The 26,883-nt window shown below is 37.9% G+C and overlaps 1 protein-coding gene across 2 annotated transcripts in view; it reads left to right on the top strand.

Annotated features, from left to right (window-relative positions):
• The window catches only part of cntn4 (contactin 4), a 154,535-nt gene that overhangs the window by 12,588 nt on the left and 115,064 nt on the right, over nt 1-26,883 (top strand). For both annotated transcript variants that reach the window (XM_033967008.2, XM_055221898.1), the window contains exon 2: nt 5,701-5,842. In XM_033967008.2, the coding sequence (XP_033822899.2) occupies nt 5,788-5,842 (55 nt within the window). In that variant the 5' untranslated portion in view covers nt 5,701-5,787. The remainder of the gene's footprint in view (nt 1-5,700; nt 5,843-26,883) is intronic.

The following is a 26,883-nucleotide window of genomic DNA, read 5'->3' as shown; positions in this document are numbered from 1 at the left end:
CATGAATGATTTAAATGTTTTACTGTGGAACATTCCATGCAAAACAATAACGTCTCCACAAAGACGGACAGGTGAAAGTTACATTGATCACGTTTTAAGTTTTAAATGTGTTTCCTGATTCGTGATCTTTAACATGATTGATTTAAAGGACAAACATGCTTCATATAAATACACTATATTGACTTATTGACTTTCAGAGCCATTCCTCTTCGACACAACATCCATTTGCTCACCGCTTGCTCACTGCCGCTCTTTGCCCTGGTCACACTCACATGAAGAGATGGATTTCCTTGGACCACTGCAGTGCATTAACCAAACAAGTAATCTTCTACAAGTGAATTTCATTTAAAAGAGTGAGACTGAATCTGCACAAAGACATCAGTTTCTGTTCAAATCAAATTTTGTAAGTCATATGTTTGGGACTGATGCAGCAGCTCTCACTTCAGTATGCATTTTATGTTTGGTCATGGTTTTATGTATAGTTTTTCTTAAAGAAACTGTATTTAAGATTTAGATTTTAAATTCCATAAACATGACCTAACTGTGTCCCCAAATATGAGGCAGACATGTTTAAATCAAATATAACTCATGGTAACAACTGTAATGCTGATTTGTTCTTAATTACAAAGAAAATGGACATGGTGCCCAAGATGTTTATAATTTGGTGTTTTGGTTCAAGATGATTATCCAGAGATCAGAATGAACCTCACATGAGTGTCTCATTTGAGTTGCATTGGAAATCCTCATATCCCGTTGGTTTAAACCTATAAGAACTTCCTCTGTTTTGAATCGTCACTGCGTAAACCCCAGCGCAAACCCCAGCGCCTGCAGCCAGTCATCAGTCAGTGCTAGTGCATCTTCTGCAGCTCAGTGAGTGAATTCTGGAGGCTCTGAGCTTCACATGAGGCATCTTCTGTCCATAGAATGAGAATGAGAAAAACTTTACTATGTCCTCTTTCTGCAGGTTAAGGCTCTGGCAACACAGATACAGTTGAGATTGTACTGTTCCTTTTTTAAAACTGCAAGAGCGCAGATTACATACAGTTCCTCTAAGATCTTTGTATTCTTTGGCCATTGGTATGCGAACGGTGCAGCCATAAGTTTTTTTTTTGTTTTTTTTTTTCAGAAGTGCTGATCTCAAAACAGCTTTTTCAAACCATTTTTAGACTTTCATCTGTGTACTATTGAACTGATTGTTTCCGCTCTTTTCTCTCATTATGTTTGTATACACACAATAATCATCGTATTTGTTACTTGGTACTTGATCATATGCATGATTATCTTTCATCTATTCAACCAATAGCGTCTGCTTTTTTGAAACAGCTCTGCAGATGTGAGCAGATCAGTGGTTATATTAGAATCCCATTTATTACTAAAGGTCATGTGTTCATTTGTGATTACCGTCCACATTTGGCACATGAAAATTCAATTATGTCCATAAGTGAATCTTGGTCCTTGACTGAATACATTCATTTACTCCCTGCACTATATCCCAAAGCACTCTGCATCATTTCCATCAGTAATCTTCACACAGTCCTCCATCTTTGTGCACCACTCCTAAAGAGTATGTGAATATAGCATTGTGTGAAAAGTTTGCTTGAAGTTTGTTACTTTCCCCAGAGTAAGAAATGGACCTTCTTTATATGCAACATTTCAACACATACACACACTCTTGCTTCATACTTTTCACATCAGAACACCAGCAGTTGGTCGTTTCTCATTTCAAACGGCCTCCTTAGCTCAGAGCGGCGGGGGTCTGCATAGAACTCTCTCATGGACAGGACAGACGTATGGTACATCAAAGGTGACAGGACCCTTAGTTTTCTTTAAAGCCAACGCAATTTTCAGAATCTATGGATGGAAATTTAATCCATATTTATTGATTTAAAATGTGTTCTGTGTTCAGTGTGATCTCAGTGTGACTCTGAAGTGCTGTATGTTTGCAATTTGTTTTCTCCCCGACAAAACCCACAATGTCGATGAAACGTTCTGCACCGACAAAGGCGCCTATGAAGGTTTGAATTTTGAGAGCGTTTAAACGAGAGAGAAATGTGAGAAAATGTTAATGCCTGTGTGAGAAAAGTGTATAAAGTGTGTGGTGAGGGGTTTTACAGCTGCAAAACATATAGAATTGTAAAAAATAAAGCTGATACTTCACGGATTTTGCCTATTTTTAGAACGTAACCCCCGCGATAAACGATGGACCACTGTAAACCAAACATGAATTTTATTAGTTTGACACAAGTACGTTATCGTGGTTAGTTGGGGTCAGGATAAATTAATTGAGAATTCTTCAGCACCACAGGTAGAAATAGGAGTCCTGCATTACTTGGTCGTGCTCACACTTTGTTAAAACGACTACTAGAACAATGGATCTAAACAGTTAAAGGAAGAATGTTTTGGGCTTTCATTGAAAATGTTTGAAGGCTGGGAGTGCGGCTCGGCCCTGTTCACCGCTGCGCCTCTGACAGGGCTGTATATACTGTACGCAGATGAAAGACGCTGCTCTGTAGGAAGACAGGAGGAACTCGGGTGTAAGGATAATGAGAATGTGGCCTTTATTTAAAGCGTTTCTTTGGCATGGAGTTGGGTGGGCGTTTAGGCGGCTTTATTCTTTACTTCAATGGTTGGCATTGGATTTTTATCTTTTTGTAGACGTAGGATTAAATCTATTTTTGTAAGATAACTACATGCACATAGGCTGGTTCTTTTAAAGCATACACCGCGGAGCCTGTGGTGAACTACTGCAACTTCCTCTACTCCAGTAAGCCCTCGCACTAATGCACCGAACAATAGCTTTGATGTGAGAGCAAAACTGTGCCCTGTAGTTGTAATATGCTTGACAACAATCTTGTTTTTCCTGGTTCCGCTTGTATGCATCTATGCTCCAAGTCTTGTTGTATATTCAGAGCTTGGTAGAGTAGCCAAAAACTGTTCTTTTGTAAGACTAATGCTGCTTTGAAGTACTACTCAAGTAGAAGCAAAAAAAAGATGTGGGAATAATGATTGAAGGAAGAAAAAAGTATTTGAAGAAAACACAAATGAGAGCCTGGACACATGCTCCTGTTGATGGGTACTAATTGGACATTTAATACAAAAAATATACACAGATACTGGAAAAAAAAACAAATATCTTGAGGTAAAGTGCAAGAAAAAAGTTTGTTCAGGTCATTATCACCGAGAGAAACCCAAACTTTTACCCAAGATTACTTTTATCCAACAGTTGTTATAGAAAACAACACTGAAGTACAACTGCGAAGTACACAGTCAAGTAAATGTAACTGTAAATGTAAACACGTTTTTACCTCTGCTCATTTCGTGCAACAAGGTCTTGCGAGATAAAATTGCATTTACATTTGAAAAAACAAACCAAAACAAAAAAAAACACTAAAATTTGAGAAGTTGTAGTTCCAAAAAGCAGTTACAGCTCAAGTATTAAATCAAATGAATAGAAATTCTGAGGCAAAAATTGTGAACTTATGCATATTTAATCATAAATCAGGTCCAAATCTCTTTTCGTGGACACAGTTTTGTAGCGTGTCTTGTCCCATCCATCCATCCATCCATCCTTTCAATAATTACTAATTTATGTTGAGAAATTCCAACATTACAACTTGTATTTTCCTCCCTTGACTTCAGTAAACATTTTTCCACAGATGTTGGGTTAAATTATACCAAACTGAGTCATTCTAAAGACAAACACAAAGTGCTGTATCCCTGATAAAGACAATATTGTTCGAGGGGGAGCATCCTGACAGTGAATATGTTCTGTGACGGTTTCTATAGCTGTCAAATATAGACCCACAATCCACAACTTGGAGAACTGCTACCGCGCTCACAACAAACTTTTAATTCTCACTCTGGGGAGATATCGCCCTATGTTGCGAGGAGTTGGATTTCTTCTGGATTTCCTTCTTGCTTTATATCGTAAAGAATTTGCTGCTTGTATTAAAGAACAATGTGACCAGAAGTAGCTTATAGACTGACATAAAAGCGTTCTTCTTTGGTGTTGAAATACGTGTGCATTAAAATACGCTGCTGTACACGAAGACATCAATAAAAATAAAAATAAACACTTCCAGGAAATGTAAAATATGTGTTTCTGATGGATATAGATTAAGCTCTTCTTTATTGCAACGTTTAAATGTGTTTGTGACAGCTTTAAAAGTGTATAAACGTCAACTTGAATGGTTGTCTCTGTGTTTTCCTGCTACGAAGACGTTTCATATCATCTCACACTCTAGGCTGCTACACAAGTGCTCAGTTATTTTATGTCACATAGTTTTATTATTGTTATACTTTGATTGGCACATCCCACAGTATGGAATTAAACAAATTAATCTCAGTAGAGGTGTTATTTTGTGGTGAAAACACTGCCAACTGAATAAATGCAAGTCGTCAGCTTTATTTTGTACAGTTATTCTAAATGTTTTTTGCTTTTCTCACACGGGCATTAACATTTTCTCACATTTCTCTCTTGTTTAAACTCCCTCAAAGTTCAAACCTTCATAGGCGCCTTTGTCGGTGCAGAACATTTCATCGACGTTGGGGGTTTTGTCGGGGAGAAAACAAATTGCAAATGTACAGCACTTCAGAATCACACTGCGGTCGAACGTTTATGTATATTTGGCTGAACACATTCTGTACTGTACAGGAGACATGACACGGAGGACACTGATGGACAATGGTCTACAGTCCCTTAGCCAATCAGGACGCAGAACAGGGTGCACATTCAGACGCTGTAAAAAAGCACGTAAAACTACACTTAAAAAATCAGCGAAACGGCGAGACCGCGAAAGGTGAACTGCGATATAGTGAGGGACAACTGTACATAAGCAAATTACATAATCATAACTTGTTCTGAGCAGAAAAGTGACTTGTTTTTGTGGAGATGAAAGAAAACAGAAGTGAATTTCTTTTGATATTCGATAAAGCGTTACATTTTTTTACACAAATCATAAAAATAATCATGATTTTTGTCGAGTAGAAGAAACCCTCTGGATGACACTTATACTGGCTGTGTCTGAATGTCCGCACTATTCCCTACAGGGGGAGCTAACTATTTTAGTCGTGTCCGAATGTTCAGTTAGTGAGAAAATAGTGCGTTCAAAATTTCCCATAATGCACCTTGAGAAGCAGTGGGCATCAGTGGTCACTAGACTGGGTTTTGTCGGGGAGAAAACTTGCAAAAATACAGCACTTTAGAGTCACACTGCGATCGAACATATATGCAAATTTGGCTGAACAGGAGACACGGCACGAAGGAAACTGATGGACAATGGCCTACAGTCCCTTAGCCAATCAGGACGCAGAACACAATGCAAGCTCAGACGCTGCAAAATTGCACTAAAAAATCTGCGAAACAGCGATGTTGCGAAAGGTGAACCATGATATAGTGAGGGACAACTGTAACAGGCGGTGGACCCTCCCTCAGGAAAGTTATAGTCCGATTTTAACAAAATTATGACTCAGTGCATGTATTTTATGTCATCATTATTATATTTAACTCTCCAATTGCGAACTGATATTTAAGCCTGAAAGAAATTAGACTTTGAATTCCACACACATAAAATGCATTTGGGGAAGGTCAGTTAGTTTTAATCTTTTTAAATAAATTTTCATCAATATTTCATACGTGTTTATGAATTGTAATGCAGTTGCAAAAAAACACTAATATTCTCCGACCTGCTTCTCCTACAGATCACACCGAGGAGCCAAAGAAGTGCAAATCGGATTCTATATTGTGGTGATTGGATGTAAGACTACTTTGACCCTACAAAATTGAAGATGATGTTGCTATGGAAACTGCTGGTGCTGCAGTCACTAGTGGGGTGCCTTGCAGGTAAGTGTCTTGTTAAGAACTTTTGATGCATGCCAAAGCTGCTTTTGTTATAGGCCCAACTCCTTATTCATATGGATTTAGGCCAGCTGGCAGAATAAAGAAGGCAAGGTCCAGAAACGACTAACAACTTTCAATCAATGAAACTGCAGTCTGTGGCTAATTCTGCCTTATGTTGCTGTAATAAATGGCTTATGGGAAGTCCTTTTGGGCACAGTTTGGATGCACAACTTATGAAACAGCAATTTTAAGTTTATTTGATCAACTATTTCAATATATTTCTGAACCAAAATGTTGTCTTTGTTGTACGGTTGGCGCTATTTGGTCACTAAGGGTCAGGTGGAGATCCATTGTGCAACGGTAGCATAGTTATTTTACTATTTTATCAGTTGCTGCGTGTATTTCTAGACTTTTTAGAGGGTTTTAGAAATGTGGCGTGCCCATCGGCTTCAAATGATTGTGGCAGATAATTTGTGTTGTCTGTTCCAAACCATTAGACTTTGCAGAGGAGCGAGAGTCAACGATTTTACGTGAAACTTGAGAGGTGAGAAATGTAGCTGACTGGATTACGGATAAAATATTATGACTTTTGGTTTGATTCGGGATTTCATTATAACCCTGACGTTTTGTCCAATGTAATTTCAAACATTTTAAAAGCACTGGGTTACTGATGCATGAAGGAGCTAATAGATTTCAGATTGTCTCAGATGCGTCTCATGGCAGTTTGGATGTTCTTAATATTACATCATGTAGTGCAGCTTTAGCTTTAATGAAAATATGGTTCAATGAACAATAACCGGGACACGGAAACCTGTCAATCAAATCACAGGGAGAACATTCATGCTTATTAGACCATACTCTACAAGTCATTAAAACATCCCTTCTGGCTTTCTATTGTCATAAAATAAATAACTTAAGGGACCATTTCCTGTTTGGTACTATTTTATAAACACTTTTTATTCATTTATAAAAAAAAAATATGGGTTCTAACTTTTGTCTGTGCTTTTCTATCCACTGGTCAACACGTCATTCAGTGATTTATGGGAATAATCTGGCAATATACGGTATTTTCTGTTATTTATGTATAAATAAATGTTAGAAATGAGAGCAGTCCGAACAGAATTTGATCATTTGGAGCATCGTGAAACAGGTGGACGCTTGGTTTGAGAAGACAGAAGAATCTTATTGGCCTTTACCTTCCAATTCAGAAAATGTATAAATATATATTGAATTTTTGATACTGTTGACGTATAGTGACATTATAAACCTATCACTAAAGTAAATGACCTATTTTATTTATTTATTTGTTTTTAATATGTCTTACATTGCAATCAATTCAATCTATACAGGAAAAACGACCTTTTGCTCCTTATCTGAGAGTCTGGCATCATACTCATCACTAACATTACAATAGTGGAATGAAAATGAACATTTCAGTGTCTATTTGACCTTGTTTGAGGCTCTAAAGTCACAAGGATAATGCAACTTAATTGAAGTAAAGTTTGAAATACTGAGGTGTGGAGGATTGAACAAAATAACTTGGAAGTACTAAAAGGTATAGCTGTACAATGTGTCTATTTGCAAAGCCAGCAGTAAATTGGATAAAAAGTCTGTACCTGTAGTTTAGAACTCTAAAAAATGTTCTGAAATTCATTTGATTCTTGTATTTTATCAGTTCATGTCAGTGTTTTTCTGTTTCATATTTTTATTGATATGTGAATGAATATTACACTGTAATTTAGATAACAAATGCATACACACCTTTTCATTTTTATGTAACAAGAACTAAAACTTAAAAAATAAATACATTCAATTAAAAACAATAATACATATAATAAATAAATAAAATAATAATAATACAAATAATAAAGTAATAATAAAGTTAAAAAAAGATGATAATAAAAATACAAAAATAAATAAATCAAACAAATTTTGAGTGAATAGATGAATAAGAAGAGCATCACACAATAAATAATAAAAAAATATTAGTAAAATAATAATAATAATAATAATGGGAAAAAGTCAGTTTTTCTTAAATGTTAGTGCTAGTAGTTTACAAAGGTGTTTCACTTAATTTGCAAACTGTACAGAAACCTACATTTTAAACAAATCTAATCAACACATTTATAGAAGATTTTAGAAAAAAAATGTATTGTGACGGGCCAAGGTGTAATTTAAATCTGTCAGCATTTGGGATAAACGTAGTAACAAACAATCCTCCTTATACAAATAATTTACAGAACTCCTCACAATCTCCTTATTTACTGCACAACACTTGACTCTAATCTGCAGAGTCAAATCGAACCAACATTTGACTTACTTAGTGTTAGCGAGTCAATCACGCTCGCCATTACAGTGAATTGATGAACAAATAAATCCGCCTTTCAATTTCCCTGCCAAATTTGTACAACAGTATTTCACTTACTGTACTGCGATTAAGAAATTATAAATGAGACCATAAGTTAACATGGGAATCCCTTTCTGGCTTTTCCCTGTGTCCGTCATTCATTTCCGGCGCAGTAAAGTTGAGTTATGGCTTCATTATGGCGTGCTGTTCATTTCTGCTTCGGGGGCTGCTTGGCATTGATCACGTTTTGATTGAGGACTTTAATTTGTCTCCTTTACAAATAGGAGGGTCAGCAGAGAGCATCAGTGCGATCAGCCGCTCTTTAATCAACAGGTATTACACCAATCCCGATGAAGAAAAGGCGCTATTGATGAGCTCAGTGTCCAGGTGGCGCGTGTTTATCACCATCACGACGTAGATGGTTCAGGACAGGAAGTGGGTTCGGTCATGTTATAAATGATATGTTTTAATGTGATCATATTGTTACTATGTACAACATGAAATCAAGGCTTGTATTAGTGAATATGATATATTTCTGAAGAAAATACAGACGATAAATGATTGAAATACATTTATACCATTGACAAAATAATCCTGAAGTACAATTATCTCCTAAAAAAAATATTATAAATGTACAATATGGTTAGAAAAACATGGACTGCAATAAATAAATGGCAGAATGTAACAGTGAGTAGTAAGTAAAGCTCAAATTTTATCATAGAACAGACAAATAACAAAATGTTCCCCGCTTGTACAAAGAAAAAGTCTCCATGATGAATATTGACCCTCAAAAATGATTGCTCCATCTGTCTTATATTGAACGATAATTCGATATAATAATTCTCATGGCAGGTCTAAATGCAAAAATCTGGTCAAAATGTGTAAGGATGAGTTTTTCTGGAGTAGTTTTGATGACATTTTAAGAAGAAATACTGAATGCGTTACTATAATCTGGGGTAAAATAAAATGACATGTTTTCTACTTAATATTAATGTGTGTTATATACCACATTTCTTCACTAACGTTAAAAGTGTAACTTTTGCTACTTGTGCTACTGTCTTGTCTAGTTTGTTCTATAGCACATGTGTCAAACTCAGGCCCAGGGACCAAATCTGGCCTGCGGTGTAATTATATTTGGCCCGTGAGATCATACCAAATGTGCATTAGTGCTGGCCCGCTGGTATATAGCACATGCACCACTAATACTACAAATCCCAGAATGCTTTGCTAGTACGCTGCAGTCAAGACCAATGCACAGAGTAAATCAAATTGAGCTTGAATGTTTTCTCTATGCACTGTCTCTACTCCAAGGCATGGACTGTAAATAGTTTGAAAGTTGAATTTGCAGTGGCTGAAATTATTAATTTTTTGCTTTTGTTAGCTTGTGAAAAAAAACTTTAAAAAAAAACTTCAAAGGCTACAGAGAGACATCGTTTATTTTACTTATTTGTCTTTTATTTCAAATTTAATATCATGTTTGTAATATCAAGCTTGAGTTGCTCCAGATTTTGTTCAAGCAAAACTAAAATTCATATGAAAAGGTTTAAACATTACATCAGGTGCAGTCAATTTTTCAGTAAATGTTGAGTTTAGCCCTTGAATTTGTCTGTTTTTCATTTTGGCCCGTTGTGAATTTGCGTTTGACACTGCTCTAGAATCTATAGTATGGCATTAAACCTATCAATCTCCATAGTGGCAAGAAAATGACGACAGCAGAGCTAATTACAGGTCAGACCAATACAGGTAAAATCCTCATGTTAGTTCGTCCTGACCAAGAGTCGCCCAAGATGTGGAGGTGGGGCTGTGCTGTATGTGTCAGAAGCTCAGTGCTCCTAACAGGTTCCACCAGCATCTCCAACAAAAAGTGTCAGAATAACCTCACCTGCTTCAGAATAACCTCACCTGCTTCAGAATAACCTCACCTGCTTGTTAATCATTAATACTGGAACATTTAATACCAGATCACACGACTGCATAAGGCTAAGGACAAGCCGCACCAAAACTGATACCGGGAATAGGGTTTTTAGCTGTTTTGCTTCACAAAAACGGAATACACTGCAATTCAATTCAATTTATTTTTGTAAAGCCCAGCAGTCGCCTCTTTGGGCCGAGGAGGAGAATTGATTTAACCAACTGAAAGTTAGAAAATCAACAATGAAACAGAAACAGACAAATTAATCAACAGAAAACAAGCAAATGGAGAAGTGTCCCAGAACATCCCCTCTCCTTAGACTGCAGGAAAAACTCTAAAAACCCAGTGGTTGATGTGTCCTGGATTAAAGCACATCCAGGAAAATCAAAACTGGATACTTTGGTGTCACAATCACAATTAAATAATCTGGCAACAAACCTTTATACACACACCTGCTCCTAACGTTTTATATGGACTTGTATACTTTTGTTTTTCTGCTTGAATTGTCTTTTAAACAGAGCCATAGACAAGCTGCTGACTAACCCTGAAGCAGGTCCCGAATCTTGTCCCATGACCAAAATTCCCCCCAAAAATTAAACCTACCAACGTAATCAACCATGAATCCCCGATAAGTAGAAGAAAGTAGGAAGTAGCAAGTCCCAGCAGCAAGGACAAAGGACAGGCAAAACGGCAAAGACAAGGAAAACTTTTTTATAGCCTCTTTTATGGCCCATTGATTTACCTGCACATTGTTAAAACTTTACACCAAATACATAAATATACAAGAGGGCCTGTCATTAGCGCAATATTAAAGGAAAGGCAAAACAATGCAGATGTTGAGGGTGTTTTTAGAACTTGTGGTCGCTGTTATAAATCATGTTTTTAAATGTTTTGTATAGTGATGATGGTATGGACAAAAACGGGATCATTTGATATGAAAAGGCATGGAATGTACCGCCTAGTGAGGACATTTGGGATAATATGCAACGTCTAAACATCCTGAGACTGCCTGGAGAATATGCCCTTGCAGGATTGACAGATGTTGGAACTCAAATAAAAGTAGACGGCTAAATTTGACACGTTTTTTCTTGCATTTTCTTTCCCCGCTTTATCTTGAGCTGTCCTCCTTCCTGAATCTTAACTCCTACTTGTTGCCCTTGCTTTTTCAGACGTATGTTGTTAGCACTAGAGCCCGTATTGCTTATATTCATGCCCTTTTGCACATTTGTCAGCTGCATCCTTTGTTTTGGCAGTGAGTTGGTTTGAATGAGTCTGGTCGGGGTGTCCTTACAGCCGGTGTGCAGGAGATTAAAGAAGCCGTCTTGCCAGGCACACTCATATTTTGTTTTTCTTTCTCCCAGAGCTGCACACAAATATGCATGCTTACGCTCTCGGATTGGACACCTCATTGGTCTCCGTGAAAGCTGTTTCTAGTCATTTTTAGGCACAGTGTTGTAAAATGCAAATACGGGCCTGGCGCGTGAAAAGAAAAGGAAATATGTTTTCTCACGACAAAGAAGGGAACAAATCAAACAGGAAACCATTTGAGATGGAGATCAGCTCAGGACGTTTGGTACAATACGTCTAGTTTATCAGGGACACAATGGCTAAAATATCCAACATTATTAGTTGTTTGTTACTTTGACTACATGTATAATTTCTATATATTTGTAGAGTGTGTGGCTTTAGAATGTAAATAAATTAAAAATAAAACATCGGTTGTTGATAGGGCTGAGTATCATAATGAAGTTGCAGATATGATGCATACCTCAATACAGTGCACTGTCAATTTGATACGATATGATACAGTATATTTCAGACCGGTTCGATATGATTCAGTGAAAAATAAAGGCTTTTGGGACATTTTCACCAAAAATATACATAATTTTTTATTATGTTTTGATTTTTTCTTCCATTTATTGAAGATGAATGAACATACCAAAGCCCATTTTATTTAGTGTATTTTACCAACTAGAAAAGAACATGAGCCTGTTCACAGCTTGAGTTCCACATTTACATTTACACAGGGACATGTGCAGCTTAACAGCTCTAACGTATCACAAAATATCTACTAAATCAATTGTGATACTAAAATTCTTTGTTAAACCAAAGTTTATATGAAATAAACCTATTTTAATCATCAAAATAGTCTATCAAACGTTCTGCATAAACAAGTTTCTTTCCTCTAAATAAGCCACACAAATGTAAGGCTGTGACAGAATAATTTGGTAAAAATTAATATATTCTTGACAATATATTGATACAGCAGCCCACGACATCGATACAGTATCATTAAATGAAACAATACGATATATTGATATTTAGATATTTTTGCACACCCCTAGTTGTTGTATAAAAGAAAAGAAAAATACTCATGTTTCCAATACAAAATGTAATGGTCCTGTACCTAAGCAAATCTTGTCTTACCGTAGTACACGTATAATGTATAAGCAGCTCTTGAGGTCAAAATAAGTCCACTGCATACTGTCTACAGTTAATTAGAAATCAATTTGTTGTCCCATAAACTGGAAGTGTGCGTTTGCATGCTAGTTGTTGTTAGTTTCACTGTGATGCTCAGAATGTAAGCAAGGAATAACTTTGCACCTCTGAAAAAACATTTAAAATAAACTACTTCTGTTTTTTACGTGTTTAAGACAGTAAAAATCAGGTACCACGCCTTAAAGAAATAAAAATTGACCCGTTTGTGTGGTAAGAAATCAAATACAGAATAGACACTGTTTCACACACTCCACTGTCCCAACTGCACATACTATTGACCCATGACATTATACTTCTTTCCAACACAATAAAACACCACCTTCCTGGCTATACTTTATTTGCATGATACACAAACTGCGAGCACTCCTTCTGTGTAGCCAGCGAAACCTGAGCACCCCTGCACCATTCTTCAGGTGACATGTTTATGCATTGTTTACACTATTTATTATTCACCATCAGACTGTGTGCCACTGAAAACAATAGCAAACTCCCGCCGCCCTGACCTGCTTCTGCTACAGCAATCACACATAAATGCAGGCTTCTAACTGTTAGACTATGTTATGCATTGGATTTCTGGTGCTCAATATAAAGAACACTGGACTTGTGGATCGGAAAGTCTCGTAAACTAATTTGGAAGTGCGATATATATTACTGAAGAAAATATGGTCAGTATATTTACCACTGTTTTCTGATCTATGCTGTTGTTTCCTCATCCAAAACGTACCTGGAGTTATTTTTTGTTTCATTCACACATGTTTAACACACAAACCCTGCATATTTCGACTTCTCTCAAACAGAAAATGCTCTGTTCCACCTTGTGATGTCATCATGTGGGTATTCAGGAAGTACTCCACTGTATTTTTAAACCGCATACACTTTCACTAGAGTCATTTGGGTAATTTCAACCCTGGAACTGCCAATCTCTGCTGAACAAAAGGTAAAAGGAGCTGTAAACTTGAAAGCTAACACTACGTGACATCACAAGGTGGAACACAGCATTTTGAGCTTTGAGTTGAGCTGCAGTATTAGTCTGTACATCTCCAAACAAATGTGAATGAAACAAAACACAACTCCCTCTTTTAAGCAGGATTAGCTCCACAAATATTCTAAATGGACAATATCATAAAAAAAAAAATTGAGATGCAATGAAAAATGAGAGAAATGATAATAGTTTGTGAATAATAGTTTGTTTGTATCTATTATGAGTCAAAAAAGTTATCTGTTCAACCCTCAACATCTCAAGTCTTATCGTAGTAGAGAAAAATAACAAAAAAGTTCCACACTATAAAGAAAAAAATACTAGGGATAAGGACGACGGGAGGAAATTTTAGTTTTTTTCTGATATAACTTGGTACAATGCATCTTTCCCTTTGGTCAGTGTTTGTTGTACTTGTGATGTCATGGTGCTAAAATTTCAAGCTATTTTGATTTTAAGGAATAGACCAGATACTCAATACCAATTTCGATACCATGATGATAATAAAAAAGCACTTTTTATGTAAACAACAGAATGTAATTTCCAACATGAAATTGTAGTGTTTTCTTTTATATTACCATGCAGTCATATCTGTGTAATCCCTCAGTCGTTCAGGTACGTTCCATAGTGGCCCATGGGTGTATACAGTTGTCCCTCACTCCCGGTTCACCTTTCATGGCCTCGCTCGGATTTTTTTAGTGCAATTTTACAGCGTATGAACGTGCATTGTGTTCTGCGTCCTGATTGGCTGTTGGACTGTAGACCATTGTCCATCAGTCTCCTCCATGCCGTGTCTCCTGTCCAGTACAGAATGTGTTCAGACAAATTTACATAAATGTTGGATTGCAGTGTGACTCTGAAGTGCTGTATGTTTGCAATTTGTTTTCTCCCCGACAAAACCCCCAACGTCGATGAAACATGAAACGTTCTACGCCGACAAAGGCGGCTACGAAGGTTTGAACTTCTTTGAGAGTGTTTAAACGAGAGAGAAATGTGAGAAAATGTTAATGCCTGTGTGAGAAAAGTGTATAAAGTGTGTGGTGAGGGGTTTTACAGACTTAAATCAGATATTATAATTGTAAAAAATAAAGTTATAGGCGGATTTCATCTATTGCAGCTTATTTTTTAGAACATAAACCGCTATAAACGAGGGACCACTGTACTAGTTTGTTTCAACGCTAGATTTAGTCTTGATTCGTATCTGTTTTTGATACTTTTGATATTGCTCATTCTCCCTGTATAAATAAAAAAAAAAAAACTACTACACATAACCATAAATATTAACGGCCCTAAAAATGGTTGTTACATTCATATATTTTTCAAGGATAAGTTGATATCGTTTTTATCGTGACAGGCCGACTCATGGACATGTGCAAATGCGTCTCTATATCAACAGTGTGAAGTCAACAGTGAAATGCACTTCCACTCGTGAGAGACGCGAGCACAGATGGGAGGCGTACAGTATATGAGCGGATACTGTTACTTGAGAGGAAAATACATATAAACTAATCCAATCTCCACACAAGTCTTAGAGATGCTCAGGGCCTAACAGGATGAACAAATTTGATCACACCAGGCTGCCGTATCCCTGGAGAGGTTTTTAATACCAGTATAAATCATGTAGTGCTGAAAAAAGAGACAGGGGGCTGTAATAATTCCCAGGTGGTCAGAATGGAAAGGCCCGACTCTCTCCTGGGAACACCTTTAATGAATATTCAAGTGCATTACATGTTGGAATAAATTATATAATGGAATGAATTAGGATAATAAAACTAAAGCTCGCCATAATGTGTAACAACAGAATACGTGTGAATGTATTTTAATAATTAGCGTCTCCTAATGAGTACAGTGGAGAAACACAAGCATAGTCCTGGCCAACAGACGCCGTACGATTGTTAAAAGTCAGTTCAAGTACGTGTAAAGCCGAGATACTGTGCACGAACTACTACATTCGCTTCATCATTTACACATTTATATTTTTTCCTTATTTAAAGTGACTCCAGGCATTTAATAGTGTGGTTTATTTCTTCTGGAATAGCATAATTATGTGGTTTAATCTGTTTTAACTCCTAAACTGAGCAGATGAGTGAGGGTGAAATGGAGCTTAGCTGTTACAACACTGTCCATACATCACTGTCCAGACTATAGAAAATGAATGTCCCCGGCTCACCACTTGTGCTATGATAGAACTATCTGTTCTAATAAAACAGAACAGTAGAATTTGTCTTACTCCTTCCGAAATAATATTATTTTTCCTGATTTTTTTTGCAAGTCAGATAGTTACATGCATTTCTAGTTTGGGGTTTGAACTTCCGTGAGATTCTTTGGAAAGTTAGATCCATTTCAGGACATGAGACAATACTACTCCAATATACTTGGTAAGAATATTTATCCTATTGCTTTATAGTGTAGAAGAGGACAAGACAAGAGATGGGATCCATGAGAACAAGACGAGATTTTGAAATAATTTACAGTAATCAAATCGATTCACAATTTAGGTCACATGATTTATACTTTTTTGTTTTACATTTTTAAATATATTGTTATGGATGCATGTTTATGTATTATACCAAATGAAACGTTTCTCATTATATAGGCCTACTTTTATACCTTTAATGCATTAAGCAACCTTTATATTTAAAAACAGACTTAGACAATATTTTAATACTAAGACATTTCTACTGTGTACCTCCCCACATGCATCAATGTTGATTATTACAATATACTCAATATACAATATGTCTGGACTAAAAGTGGATGTGCTCCAGCTGTGTCGCTCCAGCTCCTCCTCCCTTTGCCTCGCTGATACTGCACTACACGCACACAGAGCTGAGGGAGATGTGACATGATTTCTCTCTTTAAACTGAGTTATGGATGAAGAAGGCCTAAATATCTTTGTGAACCAAGCAATGTTTTCAAGCAATGTTTAAGTGTGGGAAATCCTGTATGTTCCGTGGGTTATGTGATGATTTGGCACTGATTATTTATGTCTATATTGGTCCTATCATTGCAAAATGAAAACTGGAAAAAGCTTTTAAGCGTTCTCTGTGTGAATATGTGAACTACAAGTCTGTGTGAAGGAGTCTTTTAGCTACAGCTGTGCAAAGATACACAACTTTCCAGATCTTGACCAGAGCTTGACCCTTTCAGGCCCATGCCAAATGTAAAGATGGGGGATCAAATCTTGCAGAATTGTTTTTCCCAGGTGCGTCACAGTCTCATGGCTCAGTTTGATCTAGCGAGATATTGTGTGTTCAATTCTGGGGCAGTGCAGGGCCTTTGTGTGTGGAGTTTGCATGTTCTCCCTGTGCTTGTGTATGTGTCCCCCTACCATTAAAAACATGTACAGTAGTCTGCTCTGGGGCCAGGACTCCCCTGACAAAAAAGATTCTTAATCCCAGTGGGACTATCCTGGTTAAATAAAGGTCAATGAAATAAAATCAAAGATGTTCAGACTTGGCCACTGATGTTTTTAGACTGTTTCATTGTTCACTGAATGGACACTTAATGGCAGCAGACACATTTTTGAGTGTAATCTGCAGTTAAACCATTTTGTTGTTTGTTTTAGTACAAGCTGGATGGATACATTATTCATCAAGGATAACCCTGCTATTTGTTTAAAGTGGAAGAGCTGACAGTCCTAACAGCAAACACTTGATCATGAAGAGCTGGAGTAGAGGCTAAGATGCTGAGATAGTTGTATTTCTGACCTTCAGCCGTGTTCAGTCATGATTTTCATCTGATTTAAGCCATACTCCATTAACATTACAGACTGGATCACTAGAAAATGTATTTTATTTTCAGTATGTTATAATAATTTCACTTTCATGCCACCAGCTGACATTTTGAAATGTGTAGGTTAAATAGAACCATCTGATGCTATTTAATACATCCATTTGGAGCTTTATTACAGACACACACAGCTGCAGGATTTGCTCAGACATTTAACCATGTGCCACCCGACATCTGATATGATATGCACTTGACCAGTTCCCTCCAGCCTAAACTCATTGGCAGAGAGAGGGCAGGAGCTGAAGTTATGTGTCCAGAGTTTTACACGATCATCACAACTATTATTGCTTATGTAGAAGTCATGAATTTGACCAAGAACAACAACAAACAGTCACAGTGTCTTCAGAGCGCGGCCTAGATGTTGCTGACAATTGAATTTATCATTAGTGAAGTGGTTAGTTCTCTCGTCTCACAGTAACAAGCTCCTGGTTATGACTTTTGGACGGCACGGGGCCTTTTCTGCGCAGTTTCCCTCTTCTCCTTGCGTCTTTCCTGGTTAAATAAAGAATAAATATAAATAGTAAAAGTTTGATCAATGCGTTAGTCAATTACATCGCTTAATTTGAAACTTAATTATCTCGAGTGCGCGTTTGATGAAGTCATTTCTAATTATCATTGATATGCACTGCAGAATAAGTGCACTGCGTCTGAGGTTAAATTGAAACTTTGAGGGGAGAAGGTGACTTTCTAGCGGTATGTGGCAACGATTAAAAGTCTGCATTCCTCATGTTCAGAAAAAATAATATTGAAAACCATTGATTGATTGAATTTTTTAAATCATATCACCCAGTCTTGTCTTGATACTTCGATAGGGTAGGATAAAGGGTTCTACTTTCAATTCTAGTCGTAGCATTGATTTGTAATAGGGCTGTAGGCCTTTAGTCATGTATTTATTAAGATTATAAGGGGTTCTAGTCTAGTCTTTTTGCATAAATGGTTGTTTTTGCACAAACTAGTCTAGTGAGTGCAGTTTGGGTCAGATACGCAGAGATATGCAATAGTTTTTAGAGCTTTTGCCCCCTTTTAGTCGACAAATCGATTGGCAGGGACACGTCTTTAATCGAACAAGAATTTCTTTACTCGGCTACAGCCCTAATTCGTGTCTAGGTATTGATTTTTTGACAACCCTGTTATTGTGGAATAAGATTTCAACTAGTGTCTGTCTGGACGAGGAGAGAAGAGTGCTCTTGTGTGCGGAGGATCATTTGGCATGTCATAGTGAGATGAGAGCAGCAGGTATAATTAACAGACGACTAATGGCTGCGTTGGGTGCGCTTGCTCACTGGAATGGCTGCTGGGACTGTTACTGGAGCAGACTGAGCGTTCAGTAATGTTATTAGACGCACCTGGGAATGAGATCCAAATGAATACTGTACACCCGGTGCAATAAAACAAAAACATGTAATAAATGATAACTGTTATTTCCTGAATAGGTTTTGTTGCTTAATCGACTTTCACTTTAGGAGGTGCCAGAAGTTTTTACCAAATTTAGGCTCTGGCCAAGAGTGAAGCAGCTTCAGATAGACCAATTAACCATGTGGCGTGATGCCTTTCTCACTGAGCCAGTGATCATCAGTATTGTCTGACACAGGGTAAGAGACAATACAATACAATACAAACCTTCATTACTCTGCATGTTTAATATAGAATGAGCCAAGAGTATTACCAACTAAGCCATACATTTTATTTTAGTCATGAGATGTGTATATAGTGAGTCATGAAACATTTCAAGGTTAGTTAAGGCCATTTCAAAAATGCCCTGCAAGTGACTTTAACAGTAGTCACATTTATTAGCTGTTTGCCCTGGTGAAAAAGAGACATTTTTGCCCACATCAGAATTGTGCATTTTCCACTCAGATGACCGTGTGATGCTGAGTCAAGTGTGGTTCACAGTGAGTAGCGTGAAGGTCATTTTAGAAACTCAGGGAAAATTAATTCAAAGTTTGAATGTCTCTGATGCTCAAAGAACATTTATTTAATTCATTACCCACTGATATTCATGGAAATCCAGCGGTTTGCAGCACAGCGTTTGAGTTTGATCACTTTGCAAAATGGCAATTATCTCTACAATGACTTATATTTCCTAATTTCAAGAGGATGTTAGGTGTAGCACAGAATTATCCAACAGCCTGTCCTATTTAACAGTCAGAGGCTTTCAAGTGGAAGTGCATAACTCCGGGCAGTGGGGGCTTTAGTGAGTCGAGTGCTCCTGGATGCTGTGCCATGTAGAGTGATGCAGCCTGTGTGTATATGTGTAATGGTGCCCAGTGCCCATGAAGGGCATCTCTGAGGCTGACGTCCCTGTCAGATGGCCCTCCATGTTAAAGTCTCCTCTGGCAGGGCTGCCCCTGTCACTCAAGGCCATTTCCAGTGACAGGATGCACAGTGACCTCTGTCACACGCGCCCGCAGTGAGGCTGCTGGTGCCGGGCCAGCTGAGCCTTGCTCAGAGCTACACTCTGTGGCCTTTAGCCTCTGGGTCTCCAGTGTGGACAAGCACATGTCCAAATGGGCCCAGCTGTCCGCACTTCATTATGTGCTGATTAATAACAGCTACTGGTTGGCACAGGGCTTTGTGGTCTGAGTCTGGAACCGGTTCATGTATTTAGCTTACTGCTGTACAAATGACTTTAAAACCATTATTACTAAAACTATTTCACTGATAATAAACCATCTATATAATGATATCTTTTTAGCAACATGGTTTTATTCTGTAAATGTCTGACATAGATCTGCTGGGTTAGCTTATCAGGAGGACAAGATGGCTGCTGATATTCATTGTTTGTTTTAAGCTCACTTACTCATACATTTCTCTCGGTACCAGAATATTCATATCACTTTTGTAATAATGATCCTCCTTTCAGAGTAGAGACACTTGGCCCAGAGCCTGTGCTTGAGTGTCTGACAGGGTTTATAAGCGTGTTCGCTGCTCTATTAAATCCTTCATTAGTGCTGAGATGGACCTGATGGCAGCATTAGTGGGCGCTCAACTGTATAACACAAGCGTCTCTAGGTGACTTACCTGCTTTTCCTCAGGAGGGCCCATTACATGGATGTGGAGACGCGGGGGTCCCCGGGCACACACAGAGCCGCGCCCTCTGTAATTGCTACTGCTGGTGATTCACAGCAGGTTCATCAGAGAAGGGCCTCCCTCTCTTCACACTGGCCCTCTACATCTTTGTCTTTGCCAACTCTTGCCATTTTGAATTGCATATCAACACATCTTTTATTCATGCTTTTGGAGTTGAATCTGTCGGTATCACCTTGCTGTTGTCTGTAGACACAAGAATAGTTGGCCCTAGTGTGTGCCTAGCTTTGTCATTTCAAAGCTAATTTGGCATTGTTGCGTCTGTGTCTTGCTACCCACCTCCTCTGCTCCCCCCGCAATGAATGATTTATGTGTCTGCCTCTCACTGGGAGCAGAACAACCAAGTTTGTACAGGCCATTCTGTGCCAGCTCCAAGCTTGTAGGTATGTTTTCTTTCCAAATGAAGAAAGCTATGCTAATTACAAGTCAGGGGAAGAACAGAGAGGAGACATTTGTGGTCCTGAAATGATCCAGACCCACCAGACTCTTCCATTTTCACAATACTATTAACATATGATCATTTTAAAGACTCTAGTTCTATTTTTCACATTTTTAAGACTGTAAAAATCAGGTACAGACTTGTGTTTCTTGCAATCAAAGTCACAATCACAGTTTATATGCACAGGTAACTCCAAGTCCGCTCTGCATCTAATTTTTGTCTCGCATCTCCTGAGAACCGGCCGGACCACTCATATCCTAGTCTACATGCAGGTAAACAAGCTTAATATTTGCAAACGAGCGGCTAAGAGGTGTTCAGGGGCATCGAGTAATTTAGCATTAGTGCAAAATCTTTGTAGTTATAATTGCTAATTAAAACGGAATACATAGAACCACATTGTTGCAAATATAAATTAACGGGAACTCATTTACTGTGAGCATTTCATTTGCTCTCCAAAGCGAAAAGACACACTAATAGACACATTTTTACTTTTTTTTTTTTTTTTTTACATAGCAGACCAAAACAATTACAGAACACACAAATTGGTGGAAAGACCATAATTTGTGTCCTCACTGCTGATCTAAAAGGAGAGAGTACACGGTCGAGTGCTGTGTGTAGTTGTTGTAGCTCCAATTACTCCACATGTGTGTTCTGCGTTTACATGCATTTTAGAAATCTTATTCAAACCAGGCAAGTGGAATAATGCGGTGAATATTAAGGCTAATAAGTCGCCTCACCATTATATGAAAAGCTCCTTTTAATAACAGTGAACAATAGAAGGAAAAAAACAAACTAAAACAGCAAGACGTAATGCATCAGATTCAGTGTCAAGTCTATTGTTATGGAACTGTCAGTTGTCTTAGTATGGGACGGTGAGTCGTTCCACATCGAGAGCATGCTTGTGTTCGGTGCTGGCTCTGACCTCTAATGGGCTCTAAGGGACTGGGGACTGAGGCTGCCCCCATAAAACCAGAGTTATGATCCTACAGCTCCTGTAATGGTCCCGCAAACTAAAGAGGCTGTGCTGCTGCAGAGGGAGTGGGTGGGAGGGGCGGACAAACGCTAATGTTACATCAGACAGGCTAAGACTTGCAGGCGTGTTTGTCAACTCCCCACTGTATGACTGCCCCAGTGACACAGTGGAGGCCATTCTGAAGGTTTTTATTTTATTTTTTAATAGTCTGAGATGATGGCTACCAGATAATATTAAAATAGTTGTTTGGAAATAAGAAATAATTAGAATACATCATTATTTATTTATTTAAAAATGGAAAAAAGAGCTGTTTATACTGTATATTGCTCATTTTCATAATTTCTGATTATGAATAGTACTTTTGGGTATTATACACTCCAGTTGTATGACTAGAGGCACTTATTCAAACATAAATATAAAAGTAAAAGTAGTGTCTGTGTCTATCCAGAGACTGGAGCCAATCTGCAGACACAGCCAGCGTGTTTAAAGTACAAACAGTCCTATGATCTGATCAGCTACAACACGCCCATAAATGTATAATGCACATGGCTGTATATCACTTTCATTACCCTGGATCCCTGCACAGTCACTGCAGATGGGAGGCAGGGCAGATAAAAGCTCTCTCTCTCTCTCTGTGTGTGTCTCTTATTTTTTCAGCCCATTAAATATTTCCAAATCTTTGTCTCAGTAACGGCGGCACTCTCCCAGAGCTGTGGGTATTCCCTGCTAGGCTTACCTGGTGGTGCGCCTGTATGCAGATGAGGGGGCTCGCTGTTCCAGTCATTTTGCAGGTGTACGGTCTACTGGGAGTACCATGCGAGCCGTACCAAAGCTTTAGGGAAAATATAGTAGAAAAATGCTACTCTGACCCACTTCTCCCTGTAGTGCATTGGGTTAGTCTATATACAGTATGCTAATCTGCTGATGATAAGGGGTTTGCGTCAGGCAGCCATAGCAACAGGATATGTTTTTTGTGTGTGTGTGTTTTTTTTTACATAAATAATAAAAAAGAAGTGCAAATGTGTTGATTTGGAGATGAAAAGAATATATATAGTTTAAGGCTGTGCAAAGAGCGTAGACTGTATAAAGAAGTGGACTAAGTGAGTGTGACGTCAAATGAAGCTCATCGACGCTAGAAGTTTTAGGTGCAAATTTGGAGCCAGGTTTCATATTTGGCTCTTTGGTTGCTTTGATATACGTCGTCAGAATTTCAATCTGGAGCCAGGATGTTGAAAGTAACGCCCCTTCCCGCCGCAACGCTGTCACTCAAACCTGTTGCTAATGCTAGTAGGTAGTGGGTGCGTCCTTGGGGAACGAAAGCTAATGATTTGTTTCTTTTTAATGTTCATATCTTGAATTACGGACACAATAGTGAAATTAAAAACACCAGGATTATGTTGAGCGGGTTAATACAAACTAGGGACTTTCTTTGGTGATAAAGTGCAACATAACAATGCTGAATAAATACAAATAAGGGCATGCACAAAGTTAAAAAAGATATGCCTAAAAATAAAATACTGAGAAGTAGAAAATATATACAACAGCAGCATCAGAACAACAGTGCACACATGGCTTATTAAGGTGACCCGTATTATAAAGTGTCCGGTCACTTTAATAAGCCACGTTTGCACTGTTGTTCTGATGCAGCTGTTGTATATATTTTCTACTTCTCAGTATTTTATTTGATTTTTAAGCATATCGTCATATAAATGATGACGCTGATGCAGAGAGGGGCGTCAATTTTGCAATGTAACGTGAATTGAAGCCAGACTCAAAGGAGCTGGAAGTGCGCTCATGCTCATTTCCTACTTGGAACGTAGCAGCTAGCAGGTTAGCTATGTCCGTTTATATATACAGAAATGAGAAGAAACTTTCAGTGTGCAGTGTAATATTCCAAATAAGGTGGCACTGTGACATTTCCAGTCCATTTTGTTCCATACTTGAACCTCAACCTCGACATTTAAAGGCAAATTCTAGCACATTTTTGATAGAAGAGCATCGTAACTGGGATGATCAGTGGTTTGTGAATGTAGCATTACATTCTGCAAATACAGCTAGAAACGATGTCCCATGTATTGGTTTAGAATTTTGGCTGTATTTATTTTTTCAACTAAAAGACTTGTGAGTATCTTTCAGTCTGATATGAATCTTATACTCATCCATCCACGTTCTAATCAAAAGCAGTGTTAGCTGTTGTCCGGACGCTATGAATGAACTGTTGATTCACGACTTTGGAGATATTCATCATCACTGAAATAACATATGATGGATGTTGGGTGCGTCCTCTCCCAAAGCGTGTCCTCTGATTGTGACAGACAGGGCCTAATGCGCTAACTAGAGCCTATTAGAGTGACATTATTCACTAGTCTGCTCCGTAGCTTTTGTCATGCGTCATTTCACACTTTACCACCTTTACATCTGAGCGTTTGAGAGTAAACTATTCGGGGGCAGGTGTAGATGTGCTAAGCTTAAGTTTGCAAAAGCATCAAGGACAAAAGTAAGGAACAATAGTGAATTTGTTCTCTGGATTGTTCAAAGATACTTTTTTTTTTTTACTTAATACGGTGGTTCCTCACTGTTACGGGGATTTTTTAGTACAATTTTACATTCTTTTTTTACAGCATGCATTGTGTTCTGCGTCCTGATTATCTAAGGGGCTGTAGACCGCTGTCAATCGAGCTCCTTCGTGCCATGTCTCTTGCGCAGTACAGAGTGTGTTCAGCCAAATTTACGTAAATATTCGGTCGACGCTACAATAGAGCAACGCCAGAACAAAGAGGCACGGTCAAAGGAACTGTAAAATACCCGTGAGTCACTATTAATTAATTAAACAAGGGAGAAATGTGAGAAAATGTTAATGCCTGTGTGAGAAAAGTGTATAAAGTGTGTGGTGAGGGGTTTTACAGCTGCAAAACATATATAATAACTGTAAAAAAACAAAGCTGATTTATTTTTAGAACGTAACCCCGCGATAAACGAGGGAACACTGTGCTAAAAATTTACATGTATTGGTTTCGATGTTAATTGAACTCTTTTAGCCATACTAATTGGTCCAGTATCAAAACAAAGCAGGCAGCACAATAGAAGCTTACAGCATGATAATAATGGTGCTTTGGATTTCTATAGATCCTTTCAAGACACCACCAATCACCAAATTCATACAAAAGCGAATCAATCTGCTGTATTTCGGGTTAGAGGACAAGCTTTTAAACTACTGACCCATTATCGCTCCTACTATTGCACAAGGTATTCAGCCGTCTCCCATTTCAGTACCTTGCTTAGCTTCAGAGGTCAAACGTTTTTAAGAGTGTGTGGCCCGTCACAAATCTCACTGTGTTGCTATGTGATCTGAACGGCAAAGAAAAGTGTTGGTTTGCCATGTTTGTCCGTAAAAATACAACTCTTTACCTCTGAACCATGCACTGCTCTTTATTATAACAGCCTTAAACTAGTTGTAGTACGAGCGTATGTATTTCTCCTCCTGATCGGCTGCTGTTGGGTTGGTAATGGAGGTGTAGATTTTGAATTGCTCACTGTATTTTACTGAATAATACATTAACCTGTGTATGTCACCACATCAGTGCTGATCTTTTCTTCCCAACGCTGACGTTGTGTAGGTGAAACCAAAATAAGGAGCAGCTATTTCTATATGCTGGAGGATTTGTGTCAGTGTAGCAGTAAACAATCCATCGTATTGTTCAGGTTTGTCCCGTAAACATAATGTATAGATGCACCAGGTTTGGATTCGGTGCTATATTTTACACTCAGATACAACAGAACAACAAATATATAGTCAGATATGATTACTGTTGTTTTGACAGCCGCAGTGGGTTTCTTCAATTATGTGATGATAGATAAGATACCACTTGTGTCACGTCGTAAAGCGTACTACAAACGCAGATATTAACGCTTTTTTCTGATGTATTTTTGAGCAATTTAAAATAAAACGTCAGTTATGTATCATTGTGTAAAAAGATAAAGTGGCTGATGGAGAAAGAGTAATGATATACCGCTCTTCGCACCTGTGCATATTAAAAGAAATGACTTTTGTTTGAGTTGTTGAGACTTGAAGAGGTGTATTGTAGAGGAATGACGTTCACAATTTGGTCCATTGTTACCATCAAAAGTCCTGGTGGACCTGCTTGTCTCCATGGAGATGTTATTGCTTTCCCCCAAATTCTCACAGTGCGGCATGAAACGTATCTATCTTTCATTAAATCAGATGTGCAGATGTTTTATTCCTCAAAACACAACAATAATGTTCAAGCTAAAGAAGCAACCCTCCATCAGAAAAGTTACATAGTGCATCTTTAACCTCCTAGGACCTGGCGTTCACATATGAGGACAACACATTTTGGGTTGTCTAGGCCACAATACAAATTTTTAGAAGAAGAGGAGCATACAAGAACAGCAACAACGCAAAAATGTTCACTATAGAATATTAAGAGTTTAGAATGTTCAGAATATATATATTATTTTTTTTTTGCTGTAAAGGCACATGTCTCCTGCTCCTGTCAGCAGCTCTTCATATGAGACACATTGTTCCAAGAGGCACAATTGTTTCTCATTTTGTTTTTACTCAGGTTGCTTTGTTCAGGGTCTAAATAGTTTTTGCAAATCATTATTCAAATGTTTTATTAAAATGATTAAAATGTCGACATATGAGGACATTCATTTTACATAACTTTTTCATAAACTACATAATGTAACAAGATAAATAGAAATAGAATAGAAAACGATAAGCCTAAAAAACAAAGAGAAATTAATAAAGCCTGTCACGCAAGAGCTCGGGTCTTAGGAGGTTAATGTATTTATTGTGCTGTGGTATTTACACAAATGTTTCACGTGCTTTTATATTGATATTTTTGTGTCTATATTTACTTTTGAGAATAAATTCCTCCTGCTATTTTTGGGGTTTTGTGAAGCTTAGTGTGAGGCTCGGGCAACCTTTTTGTCACCAGGTGTGCCGTTCAAAAACCTGCATTTTATAGTTGAAACCATGGGAGACCAAGAGAAACT

This window comes from Periophthalmus magnuspinnatus, chromosome 5 (genome assembly GCF_009829125.3).
Source record: "Periophthalmus magnuspinnatus isolate fPerMag1 chromosome 5, fPerMag1.2.pri, whole genome shotgun sequence".
NCBI lineage: Eukaryota > Metazoa > Chordata > Actinopteri > Gobiiformes > Gobiidae > Periophthalmus > Periophthalmus magnuspinnatus.
The sequence above is the reverse complement of the archived record's forward strand: the minus strand, read 5'-3'. Positions and strand labels throughout refer to the sequence as shown.